Genomic DNA, 15,044 nt, shown 5'->3' on the forward strand with positions numbered 1-15,044 from the left:
TACCCGCTGAGCCACAACAGGAACTCCCGCACTGCTAAGAATTCTAATGCTGGGTGATAGCCATGGCTGTTATTTTCTGACTGTTTACTATGAACCAGGTAATTTATAGGTGTTATAAAGTATACTGTCAGGGTTAGAAATGAGATTGGAGTAGGTGGTGGAAAGAATCAGTTTCATTGTCGTAGAATGCTCACAAAAAGTCTTAATTCTTGGGATGCTTGCAGACACACACAGGTACCTAATCACATGTCCAGTTTTGCAAAGGCCCAGAAGCCCTTCAGTTGCAGCAAATAAGGAGAGAAAGATAGATTATACGGCCAGACAACTGAGCCCCAGAGAGAAACTGCCAAAAGTGAGGAAGAAGTGAGGAGGCTGGGCCAAGTGAACAGCTGGGTCCAGTCTACCAAAGGGAGCAGTAAGACCCCATTCAATGCACCTGTGGGAGCCTGTGCACCATCCAGCCCCGCTGGATTATGCATTTGCCTTGAAAAGTAGAGGAGAATCTTAACAACTGCATCACAAGGAGTCCACCCAACACCACAGTAGGATCCTGCTCTGAAAGGGCTGAAACAAGAAGACAGAGTCATCTCCCTGCTGACGGAGTGCTGGGGGGGAAATCACCAAGGGTCTTGACAAAGAGGTCCCGGAAGGTCAGCAGTGGAATAGGCAGGACCTGCAGAGATGTGAGTGCTGAAACCGATTGCCTTCCCCCCCAGTCTCTCAGGAGATTTGTCTTTCCTCTAAGTATGACCTACTTGGTTTGTTTCCATGGACTGATTAGGCTAGAACTTAGCCGATGCAGATATATATAAGTATATACATATACATAATATACGTATATGTGTATGTGAATTTTCAAAAGAACTCTGCAAAGGAGCATCTCTGTTTCACAAGGGAAACAAGCAAACTGAAAGAGGTTAGGCTATGTGGCGAAGTTCACACAGCTATTAAGTAAGAAAACCAGCTTAAACCCAGACCTGCTTAATTCCAAAGTCTATGCTATGCAGCTAAAAATTCTAAGTCATTACTGGGAACTATTTCAAATACAAAAGTAGACAGAATAGAATAATTACCCTTTGTGTGCCCATTATGCAGATTCAACAATTATCAACCCATGGCCCAACTCGTTTCACCTATACTGTCCACTAAACCTACCCCAGCATTGTTTTGAAGCCGTCCCCAGATACTACATACATTTCTTTCATAAATATCTTAGGCTGAGTCTCTAAAAGACAAGGGCTGGAAATAATTTATTTCCTTTTTTCCCTCTTTACACTAAAATATCCCAAATAAATAGATTTCACTGGGTCAGTAAAGTAGCTCTCTTCTCCCCAAGAATATCCCAAACTTGACCCCAAATTATTTTATTAAGGGATATACGCTTTTTGAGCTATTAATCTTGCTAAGAGTCCTTTGCTTAGTCCCAAATCCTTTTATGAATACTGATGTCCACTCTTATCTCATACTGTGCTTTCTGAAAATGAAGCTAGAATACAGCTTCTTCTATGAGGATAAAAAATAAATCTCGGGTTCTCAGGAACACGAGTCAGAAGGCAATAGGGCAAGACTGTCAATTCAACACATTCACTGAGTATTCACTTTCAATGTTTTAAATAGAACCCTGCAGAGAGTACAAAAATAAATAAGTAAACAGGCACTGAACAAAGAGTAATAGAGCAGCAACTGTAGACCGTCATCCAGGTGCTAGAGGCACATTGGTTAATGGCCAAAGGCACTCTTCACCAAGTTTATAATCTGGAACACATATAAGAAAACAAAGAACTATAATGTAACCAAAATATAGGTGACAATAACTTGGGATCTAAAAGAAAAGAGTGAACTTTTTTCTCCTGAATGGGATAGTTGAGAAATGAAGCTGAGGCCAGAAAGATAAGACTTTTGCATAGTTGCAGAAAGGTAGAACCAGGGAGAAAAACCTTATCTTTTGACTTCTAATCCATCATGATTTCCATCTCAAGAAAAACTAGAGATGCTTGACGCTAAACATTTCTTGCTACCACAAGAAAACCTTTATGGAATATCTGGTTTTTGAAATGGACCTTGACAGTCAAATAGAATTTGACAAATAGAGAAGTGTACAGGGTTCTGGGCAGAGAAAACAGCATCAAGAGCCAGATATAATATCTTCTGACAATACAGACCACCTGGTTTGACTGACATTTAGGGACAACTATGAAGGCAGTGATGGGAAAGGATGGAAAGTTAGGTTTCAACCAGACTAGAGAGCAGCTTGCATACTCAGTCCAGTTGTTTGTTATGATGGCTCTCAAGAGTGAAAAAATTCTGGTAGTCTGAAGCTGAAGAGTTAAGAAAACACAATGATTTATGGGTCACTGGGATAAACATGGATTATGTGTTTTGTTATCTTAATTTTGTATTTCATTCTAATTCCCTGTACTTGTTATGAAAGAGAGTGCTTAGATACGCATTATCTATGGAAAGCATTCTACTGGTTTAAGAGATGGGCATGGGGGCGTGAAGGGGTAGAGGATGGGGGTCTACTCAAGAGACAGGCATGAAGGAGTGAGCGGGCATTGCGTGGATTCCTCAGTGGGTCAGAAACAGTGGGAAGTGTTGGGAACCCCACAGAGTGGAGCTAACTGAGCAGTTCCTGGGGACAATGGAAGACATCCACAGCAGGAAAATCTTCAGCATACCCCTGCATTTCCACAAGAGCTTTTGACAGGAACTTGTCTTGTGATCTGTTTGCTCCTACCTCTTAATGAGTGTCAAGACCATAGACAAAATAACTCAGTCACATACCCTGATGAGAATGGATTAGAAGGTCCTTTTAGACACATAAGGCAGACATTTCTTAGTCAAAACACTACTTTCAAGGTACCAGTGAGTAAGCATTATGATTGAAATGTCTAAGTTCATGTTCTAAGAGGAACTGAAAGATGGGATTAACCTCTGAAGCTAGACAAACCTGAATTTAAATCCCAGGTTTGCTACTTATTAGTTGAACTCTCCTGGTTAAGTTGTTCAAGCTCTCTGAACTTCAGTTGCCTCATCCGTAAGAGCAAAGAATACTTACCATTCAGAGTTGCGGGGAGATTTAATAACATGGCCTATAGAAATGTTTTCCTACCAATATCTGGTGCATAACTGATGTTTCTTCCTTCTCCCTTCTTGGTAAAATCCGTACCAGATAAAAAGGAAATTACTAATAAGGAAACATCCTGTAAGCTTCCAAGTGCAACTTCCTTTATTAAAACTTTATAAGAACTGCTAAGTAATAACAAAATAGATTCATTTCCTTTTTCTTTCCTTTTCTTAGCTACATTGGATAAAAGAACAGAAAAATGTCAGATACACTTAAAAGGAAGAACTCATATAACTCAATATAACTCATAATGTATGTAACTCATGTAACTCATAATATATAACTCATATAACTCAATTTTAAAGATAACCTCATATTTTTAAATGGGCAAAAGTTCTGGGTTGACCTATCTCTAAAGAAGATACACATATGGCCAACAAGTACATAAAAAGATGTTCAATATTAGTTGTCATTAAGGAAACGCGTATCAAAACTACGTAAAGATACCACTTCAAATCCACTAGGATGGCTATAATCAAAAAGACAGACCAGTGTTGACAAGGATGTGGAGAAATTGAACTCCTCAAACGTTACTGGTGGGAATATAAAATAGTGTAGCCACTTCAGAAATCTATTTTGCAGTTTCTCAAAATGTCAGTCAGAGTTACCATGTGGTGCAGCAATTCTACTCCTAGGCATATACCCCAAAGAACCAGAAGTGTATGTTCACACAAAAACTTTTGCACTAATGTTCAAAGTGGGATCATTCACAATAGGCAAAAATCAGAAACAACCCAAGCACTTATCAATGGTGAATGGATAAAGAAAATGTGGTATACTCACACATTGCAATGTTATTCAGTCATAAAAAGGAATGAAGTACTGATAACACGCTACGACACAGATGAACCTTGAAAACACTATACTAAATGAAAGAAGCCAGTCACAAGAGATCACACATTGTATTATTCAGTTATATGAGATTTCCAGAATAGACAAATATATAGAGGCAGAAAGTAGATTAGTAGCTGTCTAGGGCAAGAACAGGGCGGGGGTGGGACGGAGGCGGGAAGTAGAGGGGACTAGGAACAAACTGCTAATAGGTATGAGGTGTCTTTCTAGGGTGATCAAAATGTTCTAAAGTTGATTGTGGTGATGGCTGCACAACCCTATGAATATTTTTTTAAAACATGTAATTGAACCATTTAAATTGATGAATTGTTTGGTATGTGAATTGTATCATAAAAAACCTTTTTGGAAAAAAAAAGGAAGAATGCTGGAATTCTACATTCTGGAACAGAACTATCTGCTCCATTTGACTGAGAAGCACATGTCACTCAGACACAGACTGCTAACCAAGGGAGGCCCTCCAGATACATCTCCCTGATCTGGGAAGTTCGCCTAAGTGCCTTCAGTTACTCAATACGCTCTTCTTGGGGAGAGAAGAACTTTTAGCACCTAAATGCAGCAATGGGTGCTCCTTGGGCATCGCTCTACTTTGTACAGCAAAGTAGCAGAACCTCAAAGATTATCTAGACTTAATCTTGATTCAGAGAGAGTCAAGGAGACCTGAGACTGCTTAACAGCACGTGGTGAATTCAAGTCCCAAAGCATTGTGCCTCTCAAACAAAAAGTTCAGCACACGTCACCAAAGTCTCTTTTTGCTTCTAGATCCTTGAGTTTATAATATAGAAAGGGTAGAAAGCCCCCCTAAATGCCATCTAAGGTTGACATTTCATCACGTATCTGAATTGTTAAGACTTATGCTTGCCATAAGAGTCTTCATGATAGTTAAACAAACAAAAAACAAAACAAAATGAAGCAAAAACATCGAGGAAGACTAGGAAACAGGAGTGCTAAAAACGAAGTTGAAATATAGTCCAATACTCACTTCCATACTTGGGTCATTACTCATCCTGATGCAACCTGGAAAATCTGTTCCTGGGTGGGGGCCGGCTGTAGGGCCTGGGCACCTGGCAACAGAAAGTAAATTTCCTCACTACAGGTGGGAAAACTGCAAATTGCAGCAGATAGCAATCTATCACATAGTTCCCCTTCCCCATTCCAGTTTTACCAAATTTCTAATTAAGCTCATGTCTCAAGGGAACATAATGAAGAGCTCCAAGTTCCATCAGAGACAGGTTATAACCACAGAGAATCTAGCCCAAAATGAAAATAAGGTATTTGCAATTCAAAGTCTTGCTTCCTAACCCTCAAGACAGAAAGGAAAGTTCATTGGGATGGACAGAGCTCACAAATTCCACTGACAGTGCTGAACTTTTCCTAAGGAAGATCAGTCTGTGTACTTAGAAAGGTGAGTGAGCTCAGATGAGCTTCAGGAGAGGGTGGGTGTGGGGACAGGGGTAGAGTCCCAAAGACTTGTTCACCTGGACTGTGAAGGAATAAAAAGATGGTCAAACCGAACAGAATAAGTTAACTGAGCAATAACTAGTATATTCCCCCAAACTGAAAAACATTGTAGGTAGCCAAATTTGTCTTTTACATTTTAGAATGGCTATTGCGAAACTCAAAAGAGCTTTAGAGAAAACTATACAGGTATCTTTGTTTTAAAATTGTCAGTTTTCACAAATACCATATGACATCACTTATATGTAGAAGCTAAAATATGGCATAAATTGAAACAAACTCACAGACATTGAGAACAGACTTGTGGTTGCCAAAGGGGCTGGGGAGGGGAAAATTGGGAAGTTGGGATTAGCAGAGGTGAACAAGTATATACAGGATAGGTAAACAACAAGGTCCTACTGTATAGCACAGGGAACTATATTCGATATCCTATGATAAAGTGTAATGAAAAAGAATATATATATATATATATATATTCTTTGCTAGTACAGAAGAAATTAACACAACAGTAGGGTTTTTTTTTAAGGGCCACACTCGCGGCATATGGAGGTTCCCAGGTGAGGGGTCAAATTGGAGCTACAACTGCCGGCCTATGTCACAGCCATATCAACTTGGGATCTGAGCCTGTGTCTGCGACCTATAACACAGGAATGCTGGATCCTTGACCCACTGACCAAGGCCAGGGATCGAACCTGCAACCTCATGGTTGTCAGTTGGATTTGTTTCTACTGAACCACAATGGGAACTCCAAAAAAAACACTGTAAATCAATTATACTTCAATAAAATTTTAAAAAGAAGAAAAGGCGTTCCCATCATGGCACAGCAGAATCAGTTCTAAGAACCATGAGGTTGTGGGTTTGATCCCATGAGGTTGTGGGTTTGATCCCTGGCCTTGCTCAGTGGGTTAAGGATCCAGTGTTGCCGTGAGCTGTGGTGTAGGTCACAGACACGGCTTGGATCCCATGTTGCTGTGGCTGTGGCATAGGCTGGTGGCTATAGCTCCGATTGGACACCTAGCCTGGGAACCTCCATATGCTGTAGGTACAGCCCCCCCAAAAAAAAATTTTAAAAAGACAATAATAATAATAAAAGAAAAAGAAAAAAAAAACCTGTCAATTTTCAGAAAGTTAGAAAAGTGACACAATAAAAATTCCACAATAAAGAAGTTATGATCTCAAGTTATGAAAATCTAACTGATTAAAAAGTTAGGCAATAAGAATAGGCTACCCCTGAAGACTAAGGCTGAGTATATTTTGCCCTTTTCACTTACTTGTGTGTTCTAGTCACATCCAAATTGCCATCCTCTATTTCTCCATCTTTGGGCCTTTCACAGGAAGCATGGATTTGGTTGGCTACACAGGAGAAAGGTGTCAATTCCAGTCTTGGAATTGCTGTAAAACTATCCAGATGCAAGGCATCTGCAGTAGAACAGAAAATAATAAAAATAGAAATGTATTAATGGTTCAAATTACATATATATATTCACACATATATATATGTATATGAATTCTTTCCCTCTTGGGAGATTAGACCATTTTTGAAAAAACAAAAGTCAATTAAATTCTACTAAGTTTTTAACCTAACAACCCCCCCACCCCCTAAACCTTGATGCAGAGTTATAAGAATGTGGAAATGCTATTGTTTTATAAAGCAGGGGGTGGGGTAGAGGAAGGGAAACAACCCTTGCCTACTAGTAAGCAACTAAAGGGGTTAACAATAATCTGCTGCCAGAAGTTTTATAAATAGTTTTATTGGCACACAGCCACAGCCATTCATTCAGTATAGTCCATGGCTGCTAATGTGTTACAAGAGCAAAGCTGAATAGTTGCTGCAGAAACCAAATGGCCAGCAAAAGTGCCAATATTTACTATCTGGCCCTTTACAGAAAAAGTTTAGCAGCTCCTAAAGACAAAACAGTTCAACACTGGTCAGAACACATTAAAGAATGCAGGAGAGGGAGTTCCCGTTGTGGCTCAGTGGAAAACAAATCCAACTAGTATCCATGAGGATACGCGTTTGATCCCTGACCTTGCTCAGTGGGTCAGGGATCCAGCATTACCATAAGCTGTGGTGCAGGTCACAGACATGGCTTGGATCTGGCGTTGCTGTGACTGTGGTATAGGCTGGCAGCTGCAGCTCCAATTCAACCCCTAGCCTAGAAACTTCCATATGTCACACATTTGGCCGGGGGTGGGGGGGGGAGCAGGAAATAGTGTGACAATTTTTCTTCTTTTTTAAGGAAACTGTCTTGTTATGTTTTTCTGAGTAGAGGAAACAGCAGAGTTTAATATAAAAAACATAGGGTTTGGAATGTGTCATCTTGAGAAAATAACCACTCTGAGCCTCAGTTTACTTACATACAAAGCACCATATGACCTTGGTCAAATTACTGATCAAGGTTCCTGTTTCCCGATATTTCAAATGGGAATGACATTAGCACCTACCTCTTCAGATGCAGTGAGGATTAAATGAGTGAGTGGGTGTGTTTAGAGCAGAGAACTGTGCCTAGCACACAACAGGCACTCTTTAAGAGCTGCCGTCATGTTGTATTGTTACTATTGCTGGCTTAGTGTGGGTAAGATCATCTCTATGCAGCACTCGTCTATTCTCTGACATGAAATGGCCACTCTGTCAGCAGTGGTAGTAGTTTTTCCTCCTCTCAATGAAATGAACCACAAATCACTCTACCTCCTTTTTATTCCTTCTTAAATTTATTTTGATAATCATGCCATTTCTTTGGTCATTTTGGTTTGTGTTTTGTTTTGGGTTTGGGTTTTTTTTTTTTTTTCTTTTTAGGGCCATACCCAAGGCATGTGGAGGTTCCCAGGCTAGGGGTCGAATCAGAGCTGTAGCTGCTGGCCTATGCCATGGCCACAGCAACACAGGATCTGAGACACATCTACAACCTATACTACAGTTCATGGCAATGCCAGATCCTTAACCCAATGATTGAGACCGCAGGGATAGAACCTGCATCCTATATTTGTTTCCACTGTGCTGTGACGGGCACTCCCCTTTGGTCATTTTGGAAGCAGCCATTGACTTTTTCTTTCAACCACATGCAGGCTGTGATGAGAGATGCCTGAGTGCTTCCTAAGATAAAGTTCATTCCCCTTAGCCTGGCACTGAGTCCACAAAGTGACCCACAGCCTGCTCCAGACCAATATTCTTCTGTCTCCTGACTCATGTCCTCTTATTTCCAAAGTGACTTGCTCACTTCAAATATTTAAGCCTTTTGCATTCTTCTTCCCCACCCCCAGCCCCCATACATGTCAGTCTCCCCAGTTGGAATACTTTTTCCATGCTTTTTGCTTTTCCAAATGCAACCCGTCTTTCCATGCCCAGTTCAATTCTCATTTCTTCTATGGAGCCTTCTCTGAACTCAGGTCTTACTTCTCTTATAACCTGTGAGCTATTTTAGGACTTATTCTCTATTATACATAATATAGCACCTTTTCACAGAGTAGGGGCTCAAATATAAGTTGAATTTAGGGATAAACATCCATATATTCAACAACTTTTGCTATATAACATGATTGTGATCAACTATTTCTCCTTTCAAAAAGACTCCAAGGAGTTTCTGCTGTGGTGCAGTTTGTTAAGGATCTGGCCTTGCTGCAGCTGTGGCATAGCTCAGATTCAATCCCTGGCCCTGGAACTTCCATATGCCACAAAAAAAAAAAAAAAAAGAAAAAAAAAAAAAAAAGAATCCCACCTCTAGCTATGTCTGTTAGGGTGTAGGAGAGGGGCTATCCATGCTTACCCAGCAGAGGTGTGTACCAGCATGTGTGTTTGAAGGTCAGGGGTCGCTGATGTATTCTTGCTTCTTGACCACTATATCGTTTTTGGCCACACTGCTTCTGAACAGAAAATCAAATACTGTTAGCTTTCTAAAGGGTATAACATATTTCATAACCTACTCTCTTCACCTCCAAAAGGAGAAAGAATATCACTGTTCTCAAATAACTCCACAAGAAAGATCGAGGAAAAAATAATGACACCAAGTGACAAAGCTGTCACACTTTGGATCAAAAGATATACCCTATGAGGAAAATACAATTCTTGTTAAATTCACTCTTCAATAATTTAACAGAATTATGAGCACATCAATTCCCAATAATCCATACTTTTCATAAAAACAAAGGCTTTGAAGAAAAGGATATGGGTGAGGGACAAGTTTAGTTACATAATTCTTCTTCATGGCACTGCAATCAAAAAGTTTTAACACATTACCATATCTTACGGCCTATCAGAACTGTGTGTGTGCATGTAATAAAGAAAAAAATAGGGGGAGTTCCCGTCGTGGTGCAGTGGTTAACGAATCCAACTAGGAACCATGAGGTTGCGGGTTCGGTCCCTGCCCTTGCTCAGTGGGTTAACAATCCGGCATTGCCGTGAGCTGTGGTGTAGGTTGCAGACACGGCTTGGATCCTGCATTGCTGTGGCTCTGGCGTAGGCTGGCAGCTACAGTTCCAATTCAACCCCTAGCCTGGGAACCTCCATATGCTGCGGGAGCGGCCCTAGAAAAGGCAAAAAGACAAAAAAAAAAAGAAGAAGAAAAAAAGAAAAAAATAGGGAGTTCCCGCGTGGCTCAGTGGAAACAAATCTGACTAGCATCCATGAGGACACAGGTTCAATCCCTGGTCTCTCTCAGTGGTTTAAGGATCCAGCATTGCCATGAGTTGTGGTGTAGCTTGCAGACGCAGCTCAGCTCTGGCGTTGCTGTGGCTGTGGCATAGCTTGGCAGCTACGGCTCCAATTCGACCCCTAGCCTGGGAATCTATATATGCTGTGGGTGTGGCCCTAAAAAGACAAAGAAAAGAAGGAAAGAAGGAAAGAAGGAAAGTAGGAAGGAAGGAAGGAAGGAAGGAAGGAAAAAGAAGAGAAAAGAAAAGAAAAGAAAAAGAAAAAAGAAAGAAAGAAAGAAAGAACGAAAGAAAGAAAGAAAAGGAAAGGAGGAAGAAAGAAAGAAAAAAAAAGAAAGAGAGAAAAAAAGTTATCTTGCTTTATCTGATAATATCTCAAGAAAATCAGGACAGGTTAGAGTTGTAATGTACTCAAACACACTAGACTTCACTTTCCATTTTGCTCATAGCAGCTGATTCATACATAAATGGCACTTAAATCATTTTAAAAGGCTTCAACTTACCAACTGTTCCTGGAGCAGGTGAGGAATTCTATCTGTGCAGCACAAGGGATAGTAAGGAGGAAATTCTTCATCTAAAGAGCTCTGGCATGAGGAAACGGTGGAGAGTATTCAAAGACGGAATGATGAAAGAGGCATAGATACAAAACACATTAGACTCAAGCAAGGGAAGATGGGATGCTACCGAGGGGGACAAAACTGACTAGTTCTTTATCTTGTATTTCATGTTAAGGGAACAAGTTTAAAGGGGTAAACCTCTCACTGTATTTCCCCCATTACTCGTTCTATGAATGAAATCCAAAGACCAGGAACAGAAAACTGAACATCTCTGTCACTGAACACTTCAAGCAGAGGCCAAAGAATCTTACTGGAGACGGGACTCAGAAAATGGTGTCTGAAAATTTTACAGCAACAAAATTGTGACTTTTGTCCAAGAGTAGGTAGCTACGTATCTATCAAAGTTACATTAGAATAGAAAACTGGCGTTCTTGGAATGATTAAAGTATATTTAGATATGGACATGTTTCCAGTTCAATTTATTGTAGAGGGCTTTTTAGGCACTTTGCCTAGCTTAATCTCCTACACGAATTTTTTTTTCCCCTGCTTAAACAGATGTGCCTGCGTTGTGCCCTAGAAACAGATGCATGCAAATATCACCCTTCTCTCTTTCCTCCTCCAGCCCCTTCCCTTCAGTGCCAACCCTGCTATTCCTTATGTTCTTCACTTATGAACAGAAAGGAGAAACTCACCAAGTGTCATGATGGAAATTCTACCATGGATATCTTGAGATATCCAGAAAGAAAGGAATTCAATTCAAATAGGAGAGAAAGGAGACAGCAACCTTCAAAGTCTATTCAAGAGCCTCAGAAAGAGGTGCCTAAGATTAGAAAACTAGCCCTTTGCTAATAGAGATACAGTAAACTGTGAAATGCTTCCTCTTAAATGTTATTACCAGCCACTCACTGTCTGTTTCGCTAAATGCTTTCAGTGCATAAGAGAACAAAGTCTACCAGAGCATTTTCTTCTAAGTTGGCTATTTAATTTTATGATTAAAAGTATTAAATATTATCAATTAGCTTCAACATATTATGCAAATTGGACATCTTCCCCATGATAAACACACGTCACAGAGGTTTGGGTCATTTTGTTTGTTTTTTACCTGAAACAGTAAGCCATGGAGTTGTCCTTGAATTAACTTCGTTCTCAGTGACTCAACTGTTGCTATAAAGAGAATTTATAACCAAGCTTAGTATGACAATTTGCCTTTTCCCGTATTTCATTTCATCAACTTTGAACAGCCTCAGAGCCTGAGGAAAGGGAGAGAGAAAACAGTGGCTTCTGAAAATGGCATTGTCAACACATGCCTTATGAGAAGGGGGAGAGCGGGAGAAAAAAATGGGTGGGAGTGCTTTTTAAAAGTTACCTTTGAGTATTGGAAATTACCTTGATAGACACAAGTGAATTATCTCCTAGAAGTGAGTCACAGAATTAGTCCTCTTAAAATGGGAATACAGGAGGTCCTGCTGTGGCTCAGCAGAAACGAATCTGACTAGGAACCATGAGGTTGCGGGTTCGATCCCTGGCCTCACTCAGTGGGTTAAGGATCCAGCGTTGCCGTGAGCTGTGGTGTAGGTCGCAGATGCGGCTCGGATCTGGCATTGATGTGGCTGTGGCTGTGGCGGATGCGGGCAGCAACAGCTCCAATTCAACCCCTAGCCTGGGAACCTCCATATGCTGTGGGTGCACCCCTCAGAAGACCAAAAAAAAAAAAAAAATGGGAATACACCTCAGAGGTCACTCAGTCCAACCTTCTACCCAGGAGGAAATCCTCTCTTCAATAAGCCTCTGCTGGAGTTGCGAGCAGTGGGCATGATGGAAACACAGCCCTGGAATCTCAAAATCTTACGATCGGAGATCCTGAGAACAATGATGGCCAGAGGATTTAAGTGCTAACTGGTTACTCATAGAGCTGAGACGAGACACACAGGACAGTTCTCAATTGTTCCATCATGCTTCTGTGAAATTAAAACTCTTTGTCTTTCTACTTAACTGAAATCACCTTCCCAATAACTTGCAAATTCTCATATCTGCATTAACAAAAGTGGGAAAAATACCCATTTGACTTTTTGAGTTAAATAGTAACAAAAGACTTATTTGACCACCATACTCTGACATATAGCCAAGAACCAGAAAAGAGGCTGAAATCTTTGGAACAACCAAAATAGATGTTGATATTCATGCCCTTTATTCATGTGGCAAATCCTAACACTTCACTCAGACAGCGGGCTCTGAATTTATACAGAGTTCTCACAAGCTTGACTGTTTCCTCAGCCCACAGATGATTAAAAACAAAAATTAAATGAGGGTAGGAAGCTCTGCTGGATGGAGGCATATTAATAGCTGCCACTTTTTTTTTTTTTTTAAATCACTAACAGCCAGGAAAATTAACAGCAGATACTCTGGTGTTTAAAACACATAGAAATCTGGTGCTTTTCATTTTAAAGAACAATAATTTTGCATCTTAATAGACTGAAGAAATTCTGAGCTATGAAAATAATGCTAATGCATGTGAAAAGTACATCATTTAATTTTACATATTTTTGGGGGGAAAGGCTTGAAAGCTTCAATTACGTGGAAGAGTACCCATGTAAAATTTAAGAATTTTGTAAGAATATTTTCTGTTAAAATAAAATTTCTCAACTAAGCCTTACATAGGGTTTCTTAGGCCCACAAGGAGGAAAACATATTTTTCAAATATTTCTAACATATTTAAGTAATTAAAAAATTAAATTCTTGGGAGTTCCTTGGTGGCTCAGTGGATTAAGGATCTGGCATTGTCACACTGGGCACAGGTTCAATCCCTGGCCCCAAAACTTCTACATGCCACAGGTGCAGCAAAAAATAAATAAATAAACAAACAAACAAATAAATAAATAAATTCTTAATACTTAGAACTCTAGTAAAGATTCAATTTTTTAAGTTCTCTGTGTTAAGTGTATTAAGAAATAAGGCTCTGTCCTTTTCCTGACCTACATCTAAAGCAACAGCAACCAAAGTTTTCAGAAGTGGCCAACATTATGTTTCTGAAGTTTGTATCTCAAAACACTGTCTTTGAATTTCCAAATTAAGCTTCTGTTTCAGAAGAAATAATGAGTTGGTATAAGACGGTCTAAAATGCCCATCTGCTTTCCCACCAGGCAATCTTGGGTTTTAGAAATAGTCCATCTTAAAACATTCAAATTGCAAACCTCATTTCAACAGATGTCTTGTGCTAGAGTTTCTGCTGTGGTGCAGCAGCTTAAGGATCCAGCACTGTCTCTGTGGTGGCTCAGGTCCCTGCTAAGGCTTGGGTTCGATCTCTGGCCTGGAAATTCCCACATGCCTTGGGTGTGGCCAGAAAAAAAAAAAAAAAAAAAACAACAGATGTTTTGTGCAATGCATAGCAACTATTTTCATATGTTTCATAAGGCAAAGCAATCTCTGGCTTATGATCCTAATTTGCATGCACCTTTGCATTCTTCTTTACATGTTTGGAGTTGGATCTGCCATGTCTCCAGGACATTTAGGTTTCACGGGGAAGCAAGTAAAACAATGGCCACTGCGTCCCCTGCTGTTGCCATCTGTGATGTAGGATGAGACCAGTTGTCTTGGATACACTGCCTTTGAAGGAGGCTGAGATAAAACAACTTTCTAAATGATTATGCTATAAGGCTTTCTGGCAAAGGCCCCATGATTAACTGGCTACTGAAAATCAAAACCATGATAGCAGAGCTGTAATCTTAGCTGTCAATGATGGTTGATATTTTAGATTATGGACTTCATAACACAATGTATGTGTTATTCTTCTATTAAACTCTGCATCAGAGATTATAAAGCTCATTGAAAACCACAGACTAGAAGAAAATAATTCACAACACATATACCTGTCAAAGTTCTTGCATCCAAAATATATACAGAAAAGAAATCCTACAACTCAATAACAAAAGGACAAAGGACCTAATTTGCAAAAGGGCAAAAGACTTAAGTACTTCACAAAGATCTAAAATGGCCAATCAGCCCAACAAATTAAAATCACAATGAGATACCCAGTCATGTAGGGAAAAGGAAAAAGACTGACACACCAAAATGTTGGGGCTGTGGAGGACCTGGAACTCCCACACATTGCTGGTAAGAGTGTGAAATGCTACAAATACCATGGAAAACTATTTGGCCATTTCTGAAAAAGTTAGAGTTACAAATATACTATGATCTAATATCTCTTCTCCTAGATATTTATCCTAGGTTACATAAAAATGCAGATCCAGGAGTTCCCCCTGTGGCTCAGCAGAAACAAACCCAACTAGCATCCATGAGGATGTAGGTTTGATCTCTGGCCTCAGGGTTAAGGATCTGGCATTTCCAGGAGCTGTAGTGTAGGTCACAGATGCAGCTTGGATCTGGATCTGGCATTGCTGTGGCTGTGG

At 40.0% G+C, this 15,044-nt stretch overlaps 1 protein-coding gene across 3 annotated transcripts in view; it reads right to left on the reverse strand.

The window, feature by feature from the left end:
• The window catches only part of IRAG2 (inositol 1,4,5-triphosphate receptor associated 2), a 112,906-nt gene that overhangs the window by 34,289 nt on the left and 63,573 nt on the right, over positions 1-15,044 (reverse strand). For 2 of the 3 annotated variants that reach the window (XM_047787367.1, XM_047787368.1), the window contains 5 exons: positions 11,741-11,802; positions 10,585-10,665; positions 9,199-9,295; positions 6,706-6,853; positions 4,959-5,040 (listed from right to left, as the gene is read on the reverse strand). In XM_047787367.1, the coding sequence (XP_047643323.1) occupies positions 4,959-5,040; positions 6,706-6,853; positions 9,199-9,295; positions 10,585-10,665; positions 11,741-11,802 (470 nt within the window). The remainder of the gene's footprint in view (positions 1-4,958; positions 5,041-6,705; positions 6,854-9,198; positions 9,296-10,584; positions 10,666-11,740; positions 11,803-15,044) is intronic. The other variant, XM_047787370.1, reaches the window with a different exon arrangement.

Source organism: Phacochoerus africanus, chromosome 7 (assembly GCF_016906955.1).
Source record: "Phacochoerus africanus isolate WHEZ1 chromosome 7, ROS_Pafr_v1, whole genome shotgun sequence".
In the NCBI taxonomy this organism is placed as follows: Eukaryota; Metazoa; Chordata; class Mammalia; order Artiodactyla; family Suidae; genus Phacochoerus; species Phacochoerus africanus.